Here is a 24,832-nt window from a genome sequence, read left to right as displayed (position 1 = left end):
GCCTTTACGGCTAAAACCCTGCAACAGAGGCAACCTTCCAAAGCCAAGTGGGCCCCCAATATTCGTTGGGATTCTGGGGAATAGGAACCTGGCCGGCCCGCGAATATGATTGTCAGAAAAAAAAATAATAATTTCTGAAAACCAAGTGCATTCATCATTTTACATCTACTTTGTAACTTTCTGGCTACTGCTGCTTTTTTTTTTTTAATTCTTATTATTTTTTAAGGAATGTTACTTAACATATATTTTGACAAAGTTTTAGTAATGTATCACATTTGTTTTCACAGTAGGCTATAGTGCTTTATTTTCATAACAATTCTATTTTATATTTAATTTTATTCTATAGTAGCCTAATCTGATTTTTTTTTGTTCCATCTCAATATTCTGATATGGATTAACAATATGCAATCTACCATTCTGACTTTATGATTTTAATGCCATTTCCATAATTCTCAGACTATTTAATTAAACTTTTTTTCTTTTGAGGAAAGACACTTGTGTTTGTTTTTTAAATCAATACCGTAAAAGTAAGTTTTAAAAATGACATTCAAATCGCCTATGCTATGAGGCTAACAATTTTTTATTCTAGTCACTTTGTCTCACATTATTGATGTTTTTATTGAGTAAATATTTGTTTAGGAGTTTCTTGCCTTTAAAAAAATAATAATAAAATAAATAAAATAAAAAAAAAAGCTCCAGTTCCTTGTTGTGGGAGTCTTGCAAAGTGGAGAGAGCTTTAGTCCTCGGACGGCCAGCTCGCCAGCAACTGCTTTAATTGGAGTGGTGTCACTTAGGAAACAGATTAGAGCCAGCCACTGGCATCTTCCAACACAAGCACTCTCAAAAGAGCTTCTGTATGTGTGTGCGTGTGAATAAAGGGATAGTGAGGGGATGCCAATGTTGCTGAGGAAACAGATTTTTCCATGTACTCTCACCAGTCAGTATTTTTTCGACAATTTAGCTGCAATATTGAGAGTCACTTCACACATTCGACTTCTTTTTTGGGCGGTGATCGATACTTATAATTACTTACAGTATATATACATACATACTTATATATACTTGCATTACTGGCAACATTCAATATTATTCCACAGAATTTTCCTAAATAAAATGTATTATATCAAACATTTTTTTAATTTTGGACTTTATTATTATGATATTTAGATTTTATTGCCGCAATATGTCTAATTTTCATGTTTCAACCTTAGTATTGCCATACCTTTTTTTTTTTTTTTTTAAACAGTTGTCACCCAATTAAACCCTTAGGCATTATTGTGACCCGTTTTCGGTTTTTTGATGGTTCTGACCAAGTCATTTCAAAATAAGATAATGCCCAGGGGTAAATTAACATTCTGTCTGTCATGTTTTGGTTTTGTGGGGGGTGGGATTTTGTTTTCTTTTGGTGTTTTTGGTTGTTTGTCATGTGTTCCTTGTTTCTTCCCTTGTCCCGTTATGTCAAACCACGTCCACCTGAGTGTTTCTTCCCTTCCCAGTGTATCCACCAATCAGCTTCCCTTGCCACTTGTGTCTTGCCCAGCTGTGTCTAGTCATTGTCAATGTGCCTGTTCATGTTCATGTCCCTGTTTTCCATGCCATGCCTTGTGTTTGTTTTTGATCTTGTTAATTTTTTCCATAGTCCCTTGTTTACATTTTTTGTTAATTAAATCCCCTTTTTTTACTTGCATCCCTGCCTTCCCCTGTTTTTGTTGCCCCCTGCATTTGGGTCCTGCCTCCAACACCGCCACATCGTGACACTGTCTTTGAAAAAAAAAAAGAAAAGTTTTGAAAAATTCTCGCGTCAAAAATCTTGAAACTTGGACTTTATTCTGCTCACAATTTACTTTTCCAATATTTTTCAAGATTTCATTCTTGTAAAATTTTAAAATCATATGAACTGAATCTAATATTTTTTTGCAACTTATTAATTTTTAAATCTTGTTGGACTTGCACCCATAGAGTTTCACGATCACGATCATGAGTCCCACTTATTTGTTCCAATATTCCCTTTCTCCATGCCTAAATGTTCCCTTAAAAAGAAAAAAACAAAACTCTCCCAGCACCCTCAAAGGCGTCCAAGTCTTTCTCTCGCTCGTTTCGGAGCGAGAGGTTGTGTGGGGGGAGTGGGGATCAGCTAAGAGTGTGAGAGCATTCGGCCCACTCATTGAGCACGTAACAGGGGTTAAGTGTCCCATTAGGATTTCTCTGATGGCCGAGCCAAAATCTCATCAACCAGTCATGAGGCGAGACAACACCTCCACCCACCCTAAACGTCCCCCATTTTATTCTGTCTTCTCCAAATAGACATGCCGGATGCGGTCGCCCATAGCAACCTCGCCATCCATGCGCTTTGTGGGAAGGAATGGCTGAGCCTTGCGCTAACAAAGCCTGCTCGTGTGTGTGTGTGATGCTTTGTGCTTACACAAGCGCCACGACTTGTGGAAGTGCTTTCCATAATCTGGCAGCACCAAATTGCGCGCGCACACGAATTTGCATGCGGATACAGACGCACACACTTTAGCACACAAACAGCCAAACACACCTGTGCACAATGACAGTTTGTTTACTCGTAACTACGTTCCCATTTGTATGGTTTTGTGCTGTTGTGTTGAGTTTATGTTTTGTTCTGAGTTGTTTTTGTCTCGTGCCTGTAACTTGTGTTTAATTTATCTGCTGGTGTGCTCATGTTTTATATTTGTGGTGCGTTTGTGCTATATTTGTATTGTGTTCTTTGTTGTACAGTGTTTGCGTTGAATTTTTGTTGTTGTGTTGTGTGAGGTCGCTCCTGTACAGTCCAGCTGCTCCATCCAGCGCCCATTTGACACACGCTGCTACACACCGCACACTTCAATAATCTCGAGGCAAACATGGACGATAATCTCGTCAACGCTTGATGTGCTTTTAATTGCAAGATGGACAAGGGAGAAGGAAAATGCTAAACGGTGTGGATCACTTTTTGTTGGGTTTGAAATGTTGAAAAAGTGACCTTTTACAATCTTCACCCGAGCGCTATCACACATACATAATAAGGCACATTGCCATATTGAAAACATCACAGACACGCAAGGAGACAAATCAGAAAAAGAAGAAAGAGCAGCCAGCATACATCTGTTTCACTGTCACCACTTTTTCATCCAAGCACAACTTTTATTTCAATGGAGCCGCTCAAAACAGCAGTTTTGTACTCCATTTTTATAAATGTTGACTAACTGGTCTAAATCAGTGGTTCGTAATCTGGGTTCAGTGAGTCAGTCTAAGGGGTTCGGCAGAGGTGATCACTGATCACGCTACATTACATGGTCTATCTGTGCTGCAGGGAATTGGGTGCGCTCAGTAGTCGACTTGTGGCTGTTGTGATGCCCTGCCGTGTGGTTTCTTTATTATCATAATCCCATCATTCTACATCGAGCAAAAGAATGTAGGGGTCAGATGAATATGTGCATTGTGAATTTGCATGTATCATGGAATGTACGGTGTTCCACAAGGGTCAATTCTGGGGCCTCTGTTGTTTTCATTGTATTTGCTGCCCCTGGGTTACATCTTGAGAAAAATGTGACATTTTTTTAATGTGGTCTATAAATATAGAGTTGAGTTGAGTGATGGTCCTCACTCATTCTGATTTGGAATGCCAAGTTGCAAAATTAAAGGAACACTTCCCGAAGATGCATTTAGTTGGGAATACAAGAACACACTTTCTGAATTCAAGGTGAAGAGAACCAGATTTGATTCTCCTTTTGTTCGCCAATAAACATTATTCTGTACCTATGTCTTGAATTTTGAAAAAAAAAAAAAGAGGAAAAAAACATTTTCTTTTAATAAAGAAAGGTTTGGTGAATGCACATCGGTAACTGGTGGGATTCAGTACTTCCAACAAGTTTAAGAACCACTGGTCTAGATGAAGGTCTGGTTCCAATTTTGACATTTGGGGGCAGTCCAGGCTGCACTTTTCCTACCAAAAGGTGAGTTTCAGAGACGGATAGAAGACTTTGAAAGTAAGCAGTGCTTTAGCTTGGCTGCCAGTGCACCCAGCGCAATATTGATGGAGTTCATGAATCTTTGGACTTATTTCACCAAATATTTTCCCCCTTACCCCAGTTGGTTTTTTTCTGTTCAGCTCGATGAAACTGAGCAGGATCCACCTATGAAGAGGATGACAGTCCCTCAGTTAAAAGTGCCATTAGAGTTCACTCCTACTTTTTGCTATTTTCTCATATTGCAACTTTCATAAAATTTAACATTTGAAAAAAGTTATCTTTTTTTTTTTAATGTGATTGTGATTTCATGTGATTGCTTCTATGTTAATTTTGACTTTATTCCAGTAACATTGCCGTTTTGTCCCCTCTTAATATTATAACTTTATTCTCGTAGAACTCCCTCCCCCTCCCCCAAGGTGTGTCTCAACGTTCGAGTTGATTTGGTATTCGCTGTCTACATTATAAATAGCGAAATAATGATTTTGTGTGCCAGTTCAACCTCACAATATTTAAAAAAATATTTTTTTTTCTCAAAACGGCTCATAATCTTGCCGCTTTGTTGAGGAGTTCACATTTTCTTCTCATGACAATTAGGTTTTTATTGTTTTTGCTGATTGTCTTCTCTTGAAATAAAGAATGTCACGTACTTGTTGCTTAATTCTCAAAATATTGCTACTTTTTTGGTCATATTCTAAACCACCCCAGTTAATTTTTGAAAAAAAAATAATAATAATAAAAAATAAAACTTTTCTACTTTTCTTGTATTATTTTAAGTATATTCTCATAATAGTTCAACCTCTTTCTTGTCAAATTGTGTTTGTTGTTTTGTTTGTCTGTAATTGGCTGGCGACCAGCCCACAGTGTGCCTTTCGCCCAAAGACATCTGGGATAGGCTCCACCACCCCTGCCACCCTACAGTGTTTGGAGAATGAATGAATGAATGTATGCTTGTTTTGGAGACTTAATTCACGGGTTCATTCTCATATTTCAGATTTTTGTTCATATTGTTCGCATAATCTCACCACTTCTATTATTTTCTTTTCTTCCTATTTCTATTGCTTGGGGTGAACACACACATATAACTATGGCCATTTGAATAAAGGGATTCTATGATTGGACTTCTTTTATAGCCTCCAGTATAAAAACAAAAACAAAAAGTATCAAAATCAACATAATACATGAAGATGTAATGTACTTTTTTGTTGTTTTGTTTTTTTTGTACATGTTGTCCATTGCGCTCACATTCAGTCCTGTCCAAATACTGTCCCACACATTGTGCTGTTTCAACCGTGGGCCATACTACACAAGAAAGGTACACACTAGAAATGTATACATTGGAGTATTATTATCATTATTACAACAAGAACCTACAAAAAGACCATGAGTAGAATCATCATAACAATAATAAAAAGTCAGTGGGCTATTGCAAGGGTCTGCTTCCTTACCACCATCATGAACCTATTTACATCATAATAACAAAGCTATCAAAAAATCAAAAGGCTCCAAAAGATCTTCCTAAAAATGTTTTTTGTCCTTTTTGATAGTCTACTTACAACAATGTCCATTCCACATATTTACAAGCCTTTTAGAAAATAATTTAATTATAGTTACACACTTTCTACACTGCTCGGACCGGACAGTTACGGAGGCTGCAACATTAGGTATGCCAATGAAACCTCATTGGCTGGTAGGGCCTGGGTGGGCGGGGCTAACAGTCGCAGGGCGTCGGGACGGTGGGGTACGCGGTCACAGAGATGAAGTGGTCGAGTCGACAATCTCTCTCCCGTTGCACACAGTCGGGACGTAGTGGGCGCTGACGGAAGCTGCAAAAAAACAAAACAAAAAAAACAAGCTTTTTAATAACATCTATGGCCTGATTGGTAATAATTACAGCATTTTTTTTTTCTTTTCACCCCAGTTATTATTATTCTATAAGGCATGACTGCAATGCGGTTTGCGATGGAAAAGAGTTTGACACCCCAGTGGTAAATATTCTCCACATTTAAATGTGAAATCAAAAGTCAAATTATGTCACACAAATACATAAAGCTATGGTATGTAATAGGTGTGTCAAAATTAGTGCATTCATTTTGAGTTAAAGTTCCTTAACGCCACTGATTCTTTTTTAAATGCACGATTAATGACCTTACTTGTAGTACAGTACAGTACATCTTTTTAATTTTAATTCAATTTTATGATTTTTTTAAAATGAAATTACTGTATCAATGACGAAAAGATGCAGCTATAATTCTATTAGTTTAACGTTTGTTTCCACTTTTATGATTACAAGTATGAAAACTTACAAAAAAAATAAAAAAATATTGGACATATTACTGCACATTTAGAACAGAAATGAAATTTGCAATTAATTGTGAATTAACTACTGAAGTCATGCGATTAATTACGATTAAAATTTAATCGCATGACACCCTTAGTATGTACCTTTTATCCCTCCTAACGGAGCTCCAGACTGCCCCAAAATGCTGGCATTTTGCCCCGAAAATTTGAGACTGTGCAATAAAAATTGTCATCTACTTGTGCATGTCGCCAGTACATTTGCTGTTGTTGTTATTAATTACTGATATATTTTTGTTGTTGTTGACAAACTTCGGCTCCAATTACGCCCAACTATCAATACTATAATACTATATAGTGTAATAATAATACTGTACAGTGTTCCCTCGTTTTCCGCTGGGGTTAGGTTCCAAAAAATACCCGCAATAAATGAAATCCGCGAAGTAGTTAGCTTTATGTTTTACAACTCTTATAAATGTTTTAAGGCTCTAAAATCCCCGACCGCACAATTTATACACTTTTCTCATTGAGGCATTTACATGTTCTCACATTTCTCTCTTGTTCAAACATTGACAATGTTCAAACCTTCATAAATTTTATAAAATGGGTATATTACTGTAAAAAAAAATGCAAAATTGCACTTAAAAAGAAATCCGCGATACAGCGAGACCGCGAAAAGTGAACCGCGTTATAGCGAGGGAAGACTGTATAGTAAAAATAAGTAGGAATGTGGCTATTTACTTCACAAGTGAATTTGTGATTCATGTGCACCCCTAAAATTTTTGGTTAGGGGCTACTGTGCTCCTAGAAAAAACAAGAAAACAGAGAGTTGGTTTCAGACAAATATTCAGTTTATTTGTGAGTCTTTAAAATTATTCTTTTCATTTTAATAATTGTTTTTCTTTACACAGTTAACACATCTGTTTGATTATTTTCTGTTTAGTTAGCTTTTTACAAACAGAAGACAAAGGAAATTGCATCATTTCCACTCGGTCATATTTTGGTGCGCCCTCCAGAGTGCCTGTGTGGTAATGACACACTAAATACAGTAAGAGATGTTTAGAGGAGTTGATATGCTTAATCTGCGATTGGCTGGCAACCAGTCCAGGGTGTCCCCCGCCTACTGCCCAGAGCCAGCTAAGATAGGCTCCAGCACCCCCCGTGACCCTTGTGAGGAGTAAGCGGTCAAGAAAATGGATGGATGGATGGATGGATGGATGGATGGATGGATGGATGTGCTTAATCAGCAATGTGTCATCTTTTCTAGTATTGGCTTGGGTAAAACTATGTTTTCTTTTGGACTAAGAGTTACATATTCCGGGTTTATATACAACCAATCAATATTTGTTAAAATGGGATTTGGTGGAAAAAAAAACAAATTGTTTGAATATGTTCAAAAAGTCAATACAAATCTCATGAAGCAAGAAACATGAATTTGAAACACTAAAACCGAGCCTTGAGTTTGACATCTCACCGTGAGCGGCGTAGGAGGAGGCAGCCGCGCCGCTGACGCTGAAGCGGTTTAGGTTGAGCCTGTGACTGGTGACGTTCTTCTGGGGCTGGAACATGATGATGTGAACCTTGGGGGCAAACATGCATCCCAGCACCACGAAGCCACTCAGGCTCACCGAGATGCACATGGTGGTCGTCTGAACCTGAAAGCACACCCGTCATGATGTCACCAAAAATTAGATAGCACAGTGCTAGCTTGACTTATAGCACTGACCCAACTAATTACTTTTTCCAGTTATGACTTGGTTAACGTTTACTGCCACAATATGAATATAAAATAGCAGTGAGTTTGCTCAAAATTGTATTTTTACTTGTTTGTGTAGATTCTTGACCCTATAAAGCCAAATGTATCACATTAAATACAAGACATTTTGAGCCCTCTATTTCATGAGTATAATATATTTTTTTCCCCATTAAAACGCTGATATATGTGATCTGGCACATGCATTACACAGATGATCCATTAGAGGGCAGTATCACCCAGCTGATGGCTTTCCCAATTACATATACATCTATACATTTTCTTTCTGATTTTTGGAAATACTAATATGTTTGATATGTCTGTTTATTATCATATTTTTTGACAGTTCTAAATCTAAAGCATTGTGACCGGATGTATCAAATATGACACAAATCAAAATTCATATGTGGAAGTTTATTTAAAAAAAAACAACAAAAAACAAAAAAAACATTTATTTGTTCAAAAGGACCAATAAATACTCTATCTACAAAAAAAAAATAATCATAATTGCTTGTTTGTTGAATTTGTTTTTGTTTTGTTTTGTTTTGTGAAATTGTTAAAAAAGTGACTGAGGCTATTACTAACAAGGCTATTCGGCTCATGATTTTTGTGTTTAGAGAATGAGAAATAACAATTATGAAATGAATGTTATGTTTGTGTCTGGTGAAAGGTGGTAAGTACTCTGTAGTCGCTGGACGTGACGTAGAAGATGGGCAGAAAGGCCAGCCAGATGATGCAGGTGGTGTACATGGTGAAGCCAATAAACTTTGCCTCGTTGAAGTTCTCGGGGCACTTCCTGGTCTTGAAGGCATATCTACATGGGAGAAAATCATATTCACATTCGGGAAAAGGCAAATACTTTTATTTACTGTATTTAAGTAGATTTTTCCAGGGGCTGTACTTTGTGTCAGTATTTGTTCTTCTGTCTCTGTTTTTCTTTTTTATTTGTCTCCCTATATCAGTGGTGTCCAAACTACGGCCCGGGGGCCATTTGCAGCCCGCCGTCCATTTTTCAGTGGCCCGCGACATATGCTAAAAATGGCATTTGACTCAGTTCAAATAAAATCAAACAAAAATGTGTGGAGATGGTCAAAGTAAGAAGGGAGGGTATCGAAAAACAGGTGCCATTAAAGGTTATTTAAGTAAACTAAAACTAATGAAAAAAAAAACTAAAACTAAAATTAAAAAAAACAATATTGTTACCGAAATAAAATAAAAACGAAAATGCTTTTTAAAAAACGAAAACTAACTGAAACTACATTTTATGTTTACAAAACTAACTAAAACTAACTATAATTATAGCAAACATGTCCTAGGTTTTAGTCTTTGGTAATTAATTTAATGCATGAGCCTTTGGGGATGATTTTAAATGTGATTTTTAGAAGATTTATTTTGATATAAACCGAAATAATGACGTTTGAAAGTCACACAAAAATGACGTCATCTAGCAGCAGCCAATAGAAAAGCACCTTCAGATGACATTGCGTTTTTTTTTTTAAATATTGCGCATAAGTAATACATATTTTAACAAAAACCTTATACTAATACTGAAACTAACAAACTAAACTAAAACTAAGCATTTTTTAAAGAACTAAACTAATAAAAACTAACAGAACCACCCTGAAAACTAATAAAAACTAACCAAAATGAAAAATTCCAAAACTATAACAACCCTACTGCCATATTACAAATAAATTGGTTTATATGCTGTAGCATTTTTCTAAATATGCAAAAAAACAAATACATTATTTGTACAATTTTTAGGACTAAACACAATTTCTCTTCATAACATTATGTGGCGCTTGCGTCCTTCTGATTTTCTGTATGTGGCCCTCACATGAAAAGGTTTGAACACCCCTGCCCTATATATGTTAGAAAACAGATATCTGGCAAATCAAAAATTTATTTTAGTGAACATGGGTCACATTTGACCTGCAACATCCTCTGTGTGCACACATTTTGTAGCACCTTAACAAAGATTTTACATTTTGAAATATCTTCATTTGTATTCGTATTTTGTGTATATGCCACCTCCGGAAAGTCATCAAATGTCACATTTTCAAATCAAAGTGTAATTGCACATCCATGACACTAGGTGGCTGAAGGGCACTTTCATTTAGTTTATTTCGAGTTTCAGGCAAATTAAATAAAATCTTCTGTTACGGACTAAATATCTATTACCGTATTTTCCGCACTATAAGGCACACCTAAAAGCCTTCAATTTTTTCAAAAGCTGACCATGCGCCTTATAATCCAGTGCACCTTATATATGGATCAATATTGAGCCGCAACAGGTCTCGCTGTGAAGACACTATTGTTGACCCTGCACGATCGGTGACGTGCATGCACAGAAGATACCACCATCTTGGATCGCTAGCTAATACTAATACTTTACCTCAGAGAAAATAATAAAACAGCTGTTTATTCATTTTAGGAGTGAATGGAGTTGTCAGAAAGCTGGTTTGTAATCTATTAATTAAGTTTGACTGACCTATCTGACTGTTTTGTCGACATTCCCTTTAGCGCAGCACCATCTAATGGATGCATAACGTAACCCCAGCCTCTACTGTAGTGCCTTAGATATGGAAAAGGTTTAAAAATATGTCATTCAGTGAAGGTGCGCCTTACAATGCGGTGCACCTTATAATGCGGAAAAATACGGTGGTACTTTTTTTTAATTTTTTTTTTATGTACTGCTGCCAAAAACAAGTAAAGAACAAACAATAGGGCCGCCACTTACACAGTACACAGGATGACCAGGAGTACGTCGTAGCTGAGCGACAGCAGCATGCTGGCGTCGCGCACGTTGCATTTGAGGATGACCGTCTGCCGGCGCTCGGGCAGCGTGAAGCGCCGCGTGCCCGGTACCTCCAGCAGCAGCCACACGGACACCATCACCAACTGCACCGAAATCAGGCTCAGGCAGATGAAAACCTGCGACGCAAAGGAAGAGGACCTCGGTTCGGATTGAGTATCGAACGTTGGACGTTGTGGCCTCCGCTGACCTGAGAAGACGGGCTGATGAAGCGCGGCCTGGCAGCGCCCGCTCCGTCCTTGACGCCGCCGAAGATCCTGGCAATGCGGTTGGTCTTTGTGAGCAGCGCCGAGTAGCAGACGGCGAAGGACGTGCCCAGGCCGAGACGACGCAGTGCGCAGATGGCCGGCGACGGCTTGGCCAGGAAAAGGAAGGTCATGGCGTACGACATGAAGACGCCCAGGAGGAGGATGTAGCACAGCTCACGGCCCGACGCCTTCACCAGTGGCGTGTCATTGTGGCGGACCAACACCCACAGCACCAGGCCCGTGCACACAAAGCTGATGGGCGAGATTCAGTTAGTGTTTATGGATGCAATTTCTAAATCAGGAATGTGCACAAGACAAGAATTATAATTATAACAATAAAAATATTTCCAAGTATACCCAGGGTTTTTCCTGTTTACAAAATTCAGAGGCGGCCACCTCCACCTTATTTGCTCACCCCCTCCAGCCTAAGTGACTGATTATGAATGAATGCTTTAACAAGATAATAGTCATATTCTTATTGGAACTATTATTCTTATTATTGAAACATAGAATTATGTTGACTATAAAAAGTGAAAGCGAGTCTGTTGAATTTACAGAATACATGCACGTTATGGTGCATGGTCAGGATTGGGGATGTTTGATACCACTTTTATGAACAACCATCCACACACACAAGCATACCTAGGAACAATTCGGAGCGCCCAATTAACCTGCCATGCTTGTCTTTGGAATGTGGGAGGAGACCGGAGTACCAGGAGAAGACCCACGCGGGCACGGGGAGAACATGCAAACTCCACCCTGGAAGGCCGGAGCCTGGACTGGAACCCGAGTCCTCAGAACTGGGAGGCGGACGAGCTAACCAGTCAACCATTGTGCCGTCCACTTCGTATTCATATAATTTCTAATTTCTTGTCCCTGATTGTAAAACGGCCACAAGAGGGCGGTAAATAATGGTATCGGTCACCGCCATGAGTACCGATACCTTAAAATAAGACGGGTATTGGCACCGATACCGATACCTGGTATCGGTAGTCGCCCATCGTCAGGATGATACCACTTTGAGCCAGGAAAAACACTGATATTGTATATATTAGTATATAGTTGAGAAAATCCATTTTCTTAATCGCTTACTCCTCACAAGGGTCGCAGGGTTGCTGGAGCCTATCCCAGCTGGCTTCAGGCAGTAGGCGGGGCACACCCTGAACTGGTTTAACGTGGCAGTGTGTAATAGTTGACCACTAGATGTCACTATAATCATAGAATGCAGCTGAAGCGCATGCATTTCAAAGCATGCACACTACGGTGGCTCTGCGAGACCACACTTTGCAAGCCTACCACCAATTCTTTTTTTGCGTGAGTAAACGAGCATTTCAGTGAGCGACGGCAACTGCCGGTGTGAAATTCAGCGAGTGACGCCGACAGACCGAGCGAGCCAGATTTTGCCAGAGCAGCTAACAAGAGCAGCTAGCAGGAGAAGCTAGGGGAAAAAAAAGCTAGTTAAAGCTTGGGAGAGCAAAGCTGAAGGTGACAAGCAACGGAAGCCTGAATCATGGGACTCAGTGACAACCTCCTTTAGGTCCCAGTTGTGGAAAGTAAGCGGCAATCGATGATTGGGTCCGACACGAGATGCAAGCACCACCAGGGCTAACTACTTTCATAAAATTATCCTTTGGGCATTCGTAGCAGGAAGATGGCGGCGACTACAGCCAAGTAAAATAGCTAATTAGCTCATTACTAGACCCATGATTTTTTATATATATATATATATATATATATAAATGTACGTTAATGTGATAGAACAGTTTTTTTTTTTTTTTTTGCATATTATTGAATTCAATAGTGAGCTTTTAAATTAAATGAATTAGTTATTTATTATTATTAGTTCACCACTAAATGGCACTAAAGATTACACTGTCACTTTAAAAAAGGTTAACAGAGAGAAAAAACTACAATGAACATTACAAAACTATTATAACGCTGGTTGGGACACTCAGAAGTCCCTGTAATTATTTTCTGGAAGCATCACTCACCCCACACAGGCGATGGTAATGGGCCCAATGGCCCACGCGTCTTCCCACATGATGTAATCCTCGGGGAGCTCGTAGCATGACGTCAGGTCGTCGGTGGGCCACTGACCCGGAGCGCAGGGCGAGCACGTGAACTCGTCGGCCAGGTATTCATGAGGCTCGCAGGCGGTGCAGATCCAGCAGCAGTACTCGCCTGGGAGGGAAAAATGATATGTTATGATAGGATTTGATCTGCTCCCCGTCTGATAAGGTGTGTTGAAACTGCAAGCGTCGGCTCTCTCACCAGCCTGCATTTTCTTCATCTCGTTGCGCTCGCAAGGGTCGCTGCACTGCGAGGTGGGCGCCGCCTCCCTGGGCCACTGAATCAGACCGCCATTAAGACTCAGACTCTCGGCCCATTCGCCGACCGGCACGTACGCGTAGCGCTCGCCTGAGCGCTGGTAGCTGAAGATGTTGTAGCGGCCCACGCCGTCGCCCTGGGAATCGAATTTGACGGCCGTCTCGCTGCCGGCGGGGGAGAACGGGGCTGGAGAAGAAATGAAGTGATGAGTGGACAATTGCAAAAAATCCCGCCATGAGACAATTAAAACTGTGTCCCTCGCACATTTTTGGTTGGAGCTTGTCAACGTATGAGCCCTGGAATTCCGAAATTTACAACTTCCTTATCAATTTCTTGCTTGGGCCGCTGAGACTTTTTTTGTGCATAGACATCTCCACTGAATTTCAGCCAGAGAAACTTTTGTCAGACTGATTTAATATTTTCTAACGTACATTTCATGTGACGTTACTGAGTTAGTTTTTGGCTGTTATGTTCTGAACCTCTAAAATAAATGTAGTTACACTTTCAACAGGGTGCTCAGTTTTATTCACTTCTTCGTTCTCCTCCCTTTTTCATGACTCCTCAAAATTATCGTCAAACTTTGACACCATGTTCCGTTCAAATAAGAGGCCGAAAACAAACAAACAAACAAACAAAAAAAAAAGCTTCACAATTTAGCACACAAATTTCACTGCCTCAAACCAAAATGGCCAACTTTCTGTTTGACGAAGGCTTATTTGGGTAAATTCTCGAATAGGAGTTAGAAATCCTTTATCATGCATTCAATAAACTTGTCCACCAAATTTCCAATGTCAGAGGCAAAAATATTCCCGACCTTACAGCCGCTACTAAAATGTACAATACATTCCACACCAAAATGGCCAACTTTCCAACATGGACGCCATGCCCTCCCACATTGGATGGCATAGGAGAAATACTTGGTCGCTGCTTTCACGTGCTATCGGAAAGATGGACCTTACTACTCGGAAACTCCTAATTACGACAGAGTTCTGTTCATGTGCTTTTACTGTTATAGCTAAAAAAAAAAAAATACACATAGCAGCTGATGTACTCTTTGCTCGTAAAACTGAACAATTTTATGGAAATAATGAGTTGTAAAGGACAGGACATTAAATTGTGTATGTTACATAATTGTGTAGATTCTAAAACAACCTGCTAGGGGACAATAACACCCTTATAAGTGTTAATATTTCTTGCCATTCACAAATACTTTGGCGCTCTCCGCCATGTTGAAACTTGAATAGTTCTCACAACTCGGAAACTTGGGTATGTGTATGTTTGAAACATTTTGTGCAACTAAAATACAAAAAAAAAAAAAAAAATGAAGTCATCATCAAAGACAGATGCATGGCATGGGTAAAAAATAAAAAAATAAAAAAATAAAATACAAAAAATGAAAATTCGCTTTATTGTTACCTTAACTGTTTCAGATATCAGCCTCTGATTGAGGCTCATTTAGGCAAATTCCCTAGTAGGACAGCCTAGAATTTTCCAGAATGTTTTTCTTTTTTAGTTCCGAGAATGGGTCGTTAAGACTTTTCATGTTACGACTGACAAATCCATTGAATACCATGCCAGTCAGACAAATTGGTGTCGGGGGCTAAATTTCATTTTTATTTTTTTTGTCGAACTTTGCAGACGGTGCAACTTTGGCAAAGCCTGGTGCTCGGGCCCTCGTAATAAAGTCGTGTCTGTGGTCTGTGAGGCTGAAAAACTCACAGCGAGACGTTTTCATCAAGTATTTGCAAAGAGGCTATAAAACGCCTGCTATGCTTGGCCATGTCTGCCTCTATCAATGGCCTCCAATCTGTCCCCAAGGCAACATCGGCACAAAAATCACGTCTCCGCGATGAGGTCTGACAACACCTCATACCGAAATGCGTCGTTAGCAAAGGGCCCGTAAAATCATGGAGGCGTGGAGGCCGAGCACGAGATCCCTGGGCTTCGTTCTTGCTGCCCACTCGCTGATGGAATTGGCTTCGGGGGCTCGTCTGCGAGGGCGATACGCTGAGAAAAAGCGCCAAATTGGTTTGTACACACGTTGTTAGGACAGGATTAGCGCGGACCCTGAAGACGTTGGGTGAGATTGGAACACTGGCGGCGAGCAGGAATGCTAACGGAGAAGCCTGCTAGGAAAAGGCGGCCCTAAGGAATGTAGGACATGACACCGGCGGAACACCTTGATGACCTTAAGATGAACGCTGAAACTACACCAAATGATGACATGATAGCAGCCAGCACCGAGCAGAATATGACCTTTAGCCTCGGACCTTTCATAACAATCCATCGCCCATTTTAAGGCCACCATTGTCATGGGTTTTTAGTTAAGCCCCACATATTGATAGTTCGGCACTCACAGTTTCTTTTGAAGTTGATCCTCCATTATTTGATGAAAAGTTTCTTTCTTAATTGGCAGCAAAGCACAGTTTGAAACCCAGGTCCCACTCTGAAACCATTTGGAAACTTCAAACCCAATTTGAAACCTTAACCCTAATTTCAAACCTAATTTTGAAACACCCCCACATTTTACTTTCCATTTTGGAGTCTAAAATTTCAGATTAAGGGCTATTGGGTTCCTCAAAAAAATGTCTGGAGCACTTTAAACAGAGCAACTGACGGCTGTCATTTGTGTCAAAGCAGAATGCTGGCTCTAGCTCGCAATTGGCGATGGCGCAAGCTAGCTGGGACCGGGGCTGTGAGTGGCATTTAAATTGAAATCTCAGCTAGCGTTGAAAAGCTGCTCCATGCGGTAGCGGGAGTTGGGACTTTTATGAAATCCATAAATCACCGAGACAATATAACCCTCGCGTCTCCGTCACAGGAAATTCTCCTTGTCAACTCTATTTCGGAGTTTAAGGGGGGGTTGGGGGTGGGTGGGGGTGGGGGTGGGGGGTAAATGTTGGGGTGACAGCTAAATGAAAATGATTTAAATAAGCGCTGATAATATCTACAGATGAGGAGGAGGAGATATGAATCCATTTTACTGCCAAGTTGGCTGATAATAAAGTCTGTTAATAACACTAAAGCAATAAGACAAGACGGGCCCGCCTCCTGCTAGACATCCATACACACCAACACAACAGTTGGCCGCTGATTATCATAACAGTGCCTTATTAGAGTCCACGCTGACGTGTAATTAGCAGTGTGTGTATAACGATGACTAAAAAGATGTGGTCCCATTTTAGGGAGCATCAGCCACATCTAACACCAGTGACCTTGCTCAAGCGTTTTTCTGCAGCTTGTGAGAGGGCTAGCAAGAACCTCCGAGATTGGCAGATGTTTGGCTGGGTTCATGTGACCACCCGTCAACAGTGCACGCCGGCGCTTTGGGCGAAGGCCTGATGGCAAGCGCTGATGTTAGCGCTAACCCTGAACCTGTGTCAAAATGATGAGCTGATGTCATGTTCAGCAGCGTTAAATTTGGGCCCCCTGCTGGGTTCTAGCTTTTTAGGACAGCAACCAAAAATAATTGACACCCAGTCAAAACGGTTTGTTATAGCCAACAGATGACACAAGAAAATTCACTCAGTAAACAGAAATAAAAATAGCCTTGACACCGTTTTCACCAACTGTCATAAAATTCAGTGGATGTGTGACCTCACATGACACAAAAAAACGTCGCAAGGCCCCATGCCGAAATTGAACTGGACGTCAGCCATTTTGTTTGATGCAAATATTTAGTGGGAATTCTAGAGCTCATACTTTGGAAACTCATTTTGAGGATTGGCCTTGAAAAAGAGGTTCAAGGGCCAGATCGTCAATCCCAGTGCTTGGCAGCTTTAATGAGCATTTACGTTTACAACTATTACATACATTGTAACATGGCTTACAAATGTTCTACCTTAGAAGCTTTGCAAGTCTGAGCTGTCACAATTTTGTGATTTTTATTTCGAGCAAAATGTGACTTATGACAGTGCTTTAGAGACTCAAACTCCACGAGAAACTTTAACATCCAGTACAAATGTCTTTTTTCTAACGATGGGAAGAAGTGGATGGTGTCAATTGAATTAACAGAAAAGCATGAGTGAGGTACAAGCGTAGAATCACTTCTATGATTCATTTTATAATGAAGAGAAGGAGTTGATAAAGGCTCTAACACTAGCCAACAGCGATCAAATAATTTACAAGCTGCAGACCTCTGTTCATGAAAAGATGGCGAAGCAGCTGAAAGTTAGGAAAGTGTAGCCAAAATGGCAAAAACAGCAAAAAAAAAAAAAAAAAAGAAATGAAAAAATACATTCATTTATAACAAAATGTACTCTATTTTACTGTATTAGTGTTTTTTCATACAGTACAATAGAGTCTAGTGTTAGTTTTCTTATTAACTTACTGAAACTGATGAATTTCAATGGCTAGTATGCATGGAAGAGGGTCTCACCATGCTTGTCTGTGAAATTCATGGCTGTAATTCATTGTAATGACTAACAGATGCCTGTAGATGGTGGTATTGCATCACTTTGGATTTGAGATCAGCAAAACCTTTGAGTAGAAGATAAACGTGAATACCAACATGATAGAAGTTGGACAAATTCAGGCACCCTACGCGTGAACAGATATATATCATTCTAGTTTTTATTACATTTTGTGTTTAAAATTCAGTTTAACTAATTTTTAGAGCAAGTTTGTTATTTTTTTGTGACAATACTTTGATTTAGTTTATTATAAGTATTGTGTAATTAATGCAAACTACACTTTTCAAACGTCTGATCTTCCTCAGGGCCGCAGAGAATGTTCAAATCAAATTAGACTTTATTTATACAGCACCTTTCATACATTCAAATGCAACTCAAAGTGCTGAACAATTAAAACATCCATAATACAACACAAAGAAAAAGCCATCCCTCCCCCCCATATCCCCATGATCGTACCCACAGACAAACACGCAAACACAACATGGCGGGGCACAGAAGAACCTTGTGAGGAAAGGAACCCAGGAGGAGTTCATCAATACTGAGAGGGATGACGGTCAACCACCACAGGGAGGAATGCCATCCCAGAGACCGCCGGCCCACAGTGACTGCAGCCCGCTCCATACAGACTGAAGCGAGCCACTTGCTTCCCAGGGCCAAGATATTTCTAAACGAAGGCTCAAGACCCATCTTTTTAGTTTAGTGTTTGGCTGATTTTAATTTATTTTTATGTGTTTCTTCTTACTTGTTATTTTTTTTTCACTTATTTATTGATTTACCTTTATTTTATGCTGGTTTATATTTTTATCTTTTATCTGTTAATTTTACTTCACTCATTTATTTATTTATTTATTTATATCTCATTCTGACTTTACTAATTTTTATTTATTTCTTACGTGTTAATTTGTTAATTTTATTTGATTTGACTCATTTTTATCTAATTGTGCTTTGGCTCCAGTGTGTGCGTGTGTGTGTGTGTGTGTGTGTGTGTGTGTGTGTGCGTGTGTTTGAAAGCACTTTGAGTTGTTTTTGTTCATGATAAGGTGGTATATAAATAAAGTTTTACTTGACTTCTTGACTTCCTTCTTTTGAAGGAAATAATACTGAGCTAAATACATTTAAAATGAATGCCAAATCTCATGTATGATATTATGTGACAAGGATGATTTTCACTATATAGTTAGTTTAACTTGTTTAACGTTTTATAAACGTGACATATACGTAGTTTCAGTTAGTTTTTTCGTATTTATTTTATTTGATTAACATTGTTTTTCTATGTAAAAAGTCATTGACTCAAGTCATACAGTGAGCCAGCGTAGCACACCGAAGATTTTTTTTTTTTAGCTGTGTATCTGATACAAATTATTTTGCCATGACAATCCTCAGATTTGCTGGTGTTGTTTTATAGTAGCTTGAGTTATCACAAAAACAAAAAATATTTGCATCAAAGTCAAAATTTGTTTAATGGTCTCCATTCTTTTTACAAATATATCTTGTTTTTTGCACTTTTTGGTCCCTTGTTATTTCAGCTAATTAATTAAAGCACTGACCTTCTTTTTTTTCCTAGTCATAGAACATCATCTACTTTTTCTTCTGGTAGGTGTGGTTCTTATATTGAACACAATATTCTTAAAAGATCAGTCAAAATGGCTGGAATTGAATGAGTTTAAAAAGTTATTTAAAAAGATGCAAGTGACTGGTTTAAGTCACAAGCGAGGCTAATTTGTGAATCAAGGTACCTTTGTACAGTGAGGAGTCCCTTAGACAGGATAACAGTACATCAGCCATGAGCTTATGTTAACGGTATATCCATCCATCCATCCATCCATCCATCAATCCATCCATCCATCCATTTTCTGAACCGCTTGCTCCTCACAATGGTCGCATGGGGTGCTGGAGCCTATCCCAGACGGCTTCAGGCAGTAGGCGGTGTACACCCTGAACTGGTTGCCAGCCAATCGCAATTAACGGTATATATGCCGTGTCAACAGTGGCAATAGCAGGGAAATGTGTGTTGACATGAGGCTGCGAAGCTTAGCCATGTTCGCAGATGGCGTTAGTCTCGCCCCAAATGACTAATCGTGACTTCTCTTTGACGCTCAGAGACTATAAGCTGCATAACTTTTTTCTTTGTGATGGCCCTTACCTCCATTAAAGCAAAGCAACCGAAAGCATGTCTAAAACCATTCCACATTTCGGATTCAAAGGTGTTTCTGAGCTTTCATGCGCTCTCCAGTGTGCAGGTAACAAGGGAACGACACACTTCTATTCAAAAGAAAACCTGCTGCTGAGTGTAAAGGCGCGGACTAAAAAAAAAAAAAAAAACAAGGTCAGAGGTGTGATTGTGATATCTGAGCATACAGTGATAACGAAGGTTGACGAAAATATCACACAAAAAAAAAGTACCATGAGAACAAGCGCCACACAATGTCCTCCAGCAAGTATCCAAAATGAGAAAGTGCTTATTATTCCAGATTAGGGGTGTGGTGAAAAGAGGCTTTTCCATTCAAAATGAGTAATTAATTATGTTCTCGAGCATGTCAGGCTAAGTCTTGCCCAGGGGGGGATTGTGGGTATTAAAAGAGGGCAGCGAGAGAGAACGAGAGATAGCGAGAGACGATGACAAAGGAACTTGGTGGCTGGAAAAAGTCATCTAAAAGTGAAGAGATTAAGGTGCCCACTTTGACTTCACTTTTCTTTGTGTGCTGCAAATTTGAAATGGTAATTAGGCGAGAGGATAGACAACATTAGAATACATTACTACACTGCACCACATATTAGGGCTGCAATATTTGTTGCATTTGCAGTAAAACTGTGATATGGTCAAATAAGTGATGAAAGGGTCACATAACTCTTCTTTGTATCGCTTCTTGCTTGAACGATGACATATTTTGTGTATTGGTGCGCAGCTCCTCCTCAAAGCTCCTCTTGCCAGCACAATTTTTCTGTCAAAGTGAGGCAAAATCCAAACCATCGAAACTTGAAAATAAGATGTGATAGCGCTTAATGCAAATCTTCATGGCCATGACAAATACTGTCATGTTTATTTGTTTTTTGCAAATAATTTGGATGGGTGGATTTTTTTGCAATGCTGAGAAACATGTGTTGGTATTATTACCAAATATTTTCATTTTAATTTCAAAGATAATAAAACTAAAAGCATTTGGAACTGATTTTATGAATAGGAAAATGTGGTTATTTGAATACTTTATACAAGTGATTCCGAAAGTACTGGATGGTACTAGTTAGGGATTTTCGATACCACTTCTTTTTTTTTTTTTTTCTCCAGAGCGATACCAGTAGGAGCACTCAACTCTTGAGTAGTCACAGATACTGACATCAAGCACCGATACTACTAGTACTTTGATACATAAAAATTTCCCCCCAAAACCTACACATACACACCCCCACATACACATACATGTAAATTGAAAGAAAAACCCGTATATCCCAATATATGAAATCTTTTTTTTTAAAGGGATGTTCGATACCACTTTTTTTTCAGACCGATACCGATACTCAGACCCTCAGTACTCACCGACACCGATACCAAGTGACGATACCAGTAGTACATTTTGATAAATAAATAAAAAAATCACTAAAATATATTTTTAAACAAATATTTCCTTTAATTTTGACAAAAAAACAGCACAGTCACTCTTCAATAGTGTTAATGCTCAAAATTAAACTCAAAAATGCTCTTTTAGTTTAGGATTATTATAGAAGTATTTCCAAACCGGTGAAGTTTTGGTGAAAAACGCAGACATGCTTGTGTGTTCATTGTTGTCAAAACAGGAAGCGATCCTCATAATTTGCCATGGTGTTAAATAGTGTTGTTCCTATACCGTTTTTTGGCTCCCGATACAGATACCCAGCTTTGCAGTATCGGCCAATACCGATACATACCGATACTTAAGTTTTTTTTTCCTCAACATGAAAAAGCTGTCCTGCTATTTGTTCAGAGCATTCAAGGGCCAATAGGATATCTTAGACCGGCATACAGTGAACATGTCACATATCAGTGAATGTCGTGCACCAGCAAGACACAAGATGCTGCATCCAAAATCCTATATTAGCGTTGGAATTAACGGTATCGGCAGGTTACTTGTGAGTAGTCATCCGATACCGATACCACTGTTTTAATGCAGTATCAGCACTTCTGCCGCTACCAGTATCGGTATCGGAACAACACTAGTGTTAAACTGCTGCAGGCTAGCGCCAGCTACAGGCAAGGAGGACTCACTCAACGCAAGCATACACCTGCTACACATAGAACATACAGAACAATCAATGCACTGCAGATGCTATGGCCAACCTTTCATAGACAACCCTCTTTTTTATTATTATTATTATTATTATTTACTCCAGAGAGTTGATGACCTTAGTACACCTGTGGCCAGCGCATGGAGCATAAAAGAGACACACTTACAGATCTGGACACGGGGATGCACTCATATGTCACAAACGTGCGCACACAGTCGCTATATTTGTTCTCCCCGCGGAGTCAAGCCACAGGGGGGAAATGAGCAGCAGTGGCAGCACACGAGGGCGGGAAGACTAAAACAAGGCAGAGCGATGCATAGGCGGGAAAGGTGTGTGAGCAAGGTAACTGAGATGCAAGAGACAAAAGGGAGAGGAGCCGGGGGGAGTGGGTGTGAGACAAGATAAGGGCAAAGAAAGGCGGCGAGTGGAAAAGGAGAGGATGGCGTCAGAAGGAGATATCGGTTGGACGACGGCGTTCAGTAGAGGAATGCTTGAAGGACAGATGACGGGTGATGGAGTGAGGTATGAAGGAATCGACAAACAGACTGACGCAGAGAGGTGGCGCAGGCAGGAGAGCAACCTTGTGAAGTCTGAGTGGGATGTGCTGTTTTTGAATGTGGCAAGAGAACACTTTCTGGGTGTGAAAGAGGAGGAGGAGGAGAGAGTCTAAGAGAGAGAGAGATGTTAGGGATGGAGGGATGAGGAAAAGAGAGACAGAGACGGGAAGGAGGAGATGGGGAAGGTTGTTCTCAAGCATCCAAACGTCGCAGTAAGCTCTCTGCTGCTCAATATGGCCCTGGAGGCATGCCGCCTCTGCCTAACGCACATATATGCACGCACGAACACACGCACACGGTTGCACACTCTTATATCACCCATATCTTAAATCCCAAATTGGTACTATAAAGAAAGGAAGACTTGAACCCAGAACCACAGAAGTGTGTGGCAGACGAGCTAACCACGAGTCCTCTCACCAACTGCATCATGCGATACAAAACACAAATGCTAAACTCAAAATTAAGAATGTGCCTGAATTAATACGCAACTTGGTCTCCATAAATATGACAACAGGTTACGCTCAAACACATATTGTTCACCTGGTCCTGACAATGATACAAGGAGAAGTACATTTTATACACACACATTCTAAACTTGGTCCCTATAAACAATGGAAGAAAATTAAAGGTGAAACAATTGTGTGCGAATAAATATTGATATGACTGAGACACAATATTTGAATGACTTTCTCAAGCATTGGCATGCAGCTCCTCCTTGAAACTCTCCTACTCAGCTTTGTCCAAAGAAATGTATGAAAAAAAGTCAACGTAAAATACATATTGAAAACATCTTTTTATTTTATTTTTTTATTTAACCTTTATTTAACCAGGATAGTCCCGTTGAGATTAAAAACCTCTTTTTCAAGGGAGTCCTGGCCAAGAGGCAGCAAAACAGTTTACATTACAGTTACAAATAAAAGTTTCACTTACAATCACATAAAAATTATATAAAACAGTTACAAATCAATGAGGCCGTCTCAAGTGCTCTTAATCTGGATCTAAAATCGTTCAATGAAACAAGTTCCGTTAGTTTCCCAGTCCTTTTGCCACATGTTCCATGCAGAAGGGGCAGAGAAAACAAAAGCCTTTTTCCCCAGCTCAGTGCGGGCAAATGGAACAGAGAGCAATAAAAGATCATTGGAACGCAGACCATAAGAATCAACACTTTTCAATGTGATTAGATTAGAAATATAAGAGGGCAGCAGTCCAAGCATGGCCTTGTAAATAAAAATGTACCAGTGAGTCAACCTCCTGGTGGAGGATCTTGATAACAATAGACCCTTCCAGCTGACGTTACTGCTTAGCTCCCACGGCGCCTACCGGAGGGCAAACATCCCATAACAAATGAATGTAGAGAGCTTGATTTTCAGCGAGCGTTTTCGGTGGGAAGTATGTCAAGTGTCACAAAAAACACCGTTTGGAGTCGCTAGCTCCAAAAAAAATTGAGTTTGTTGGAGAGTAAACTGGAAGTGGAAGCCTAAAGTATGTTGTTTTTGGTTGAAAGTTGAAACAGTACGTCGATCACTACTTTCATGGTGTAAATTGTCATTCATGAAATAGTTTGTGTCCGTTTGTGTCATCAAGCTACCTTAGCTTTCTAGCTGCTAACAAACAGACCGAACGTTTACTACACTAGCCCGAGTAAAAGTGTTAATCGTGTTAAATGGTTAACTTTTTGTTAAAAATTACTTGAATACTTATGCAAAAAAGTATCAATGATTGTTTCACTAAAGATAATACAGGACTGTCTCAGAAAATTTGAATATTGTGATAAAGTCCTTTATTTTCTGTAACGCAATTTAAAAAAAAAAAAAGTCATACATTTAGGATTCATTACAAATTAACTGAAATATTGCAAGCCTTTTATTATTTTAATATTGCTGATTATGGCTTACAGATTAAACAAAACTCAAATATTCTATCTCAAAATATTAGGATATCATAAAAAAAGTATAACAGTCGGCTATTCAAATAATCACTTGAATCGTCTAATTAACTCAAAACACCTGGAAGTGTTTCCAAGTGAATACAGCATGTATGACATTTTTGTTTTTTTAAATGCATGACAGAAAATAAAGGACTTTATCACAATATTCAAATTTTCTGAGACAGTCCTGTATGGCACGTTCATCACATCTGCCTCAAATTTATAATCAGAGGTTAATGTTATGACCCACTGTATATGAAAAA

The 24,832-nt window shown here is 39.4% G+C and overlaps 1 protein-coding gene across 2 annotated transcripts in view; it reads right to left on the bottom strand.

Moving 5' to 3' along the window:
- Positions 1–2,891: 2,891 nt before the first annotated feature.
- grm3 (glutamate receptor, metabotropic 3) overlaps positions 2,892–24,832 on the bottom strand; it is a 65,885-nt gene continuing 43,944 nt past the window's right edge. For both annotated transcript variants that reach the window (XM_077515729.1, XM_077515728.1), the window contains exons 8-14: positions 13,357–13,599; positions 13,077–13,266; positions 11,028–11,337; positions 10,763–10,956; positions 8,704–8,836; positions 7,744–7,924; positions 2,892–5,797 (exon numbers count right to left, since the gene is read on the bottom strand). In XM_077515729.1, coding sequence (XP_077371855.1) covers positions 5,721–5,797; positions 7,744–7,924; positions 8,704–8,836; positions 10,763–10,956; positions 11,028–11,337; positions 13,077–13,266; positions 13,357–13,599 — 1,328 coding nt within the window. In that variant the 3' untranslated portion in view covers positions 2,892–5,720. The remainder of the gene's footprint in view (positions 5,798–7,743; positions 7,925–8,703; positions 8,837–10,762; positions 10,957–11,027; positions 11,338–13,076; positions 13,267–13,356; positions 13,600–24,832) is intronic.

Source organism: Festucalex cinctus, chromosome 3 (genome assembly GCF_051991245.1).
Source record: "Festucalex cinctus isolate MCC-2025b chromosome 3, RoL_Fcin_1.0, whole genome shotgun sequence".
NCBI lineage: Eukaryota > Metazoa > Chordata > Actinopteri > Syngnathiformes > Syngnathidae > Festucalex > Festucalex cinctus.
Note: the sequence above shows the minus strand (reverse complement) of the source record. Positions and strands in the feature narration are given on the sequence as shown.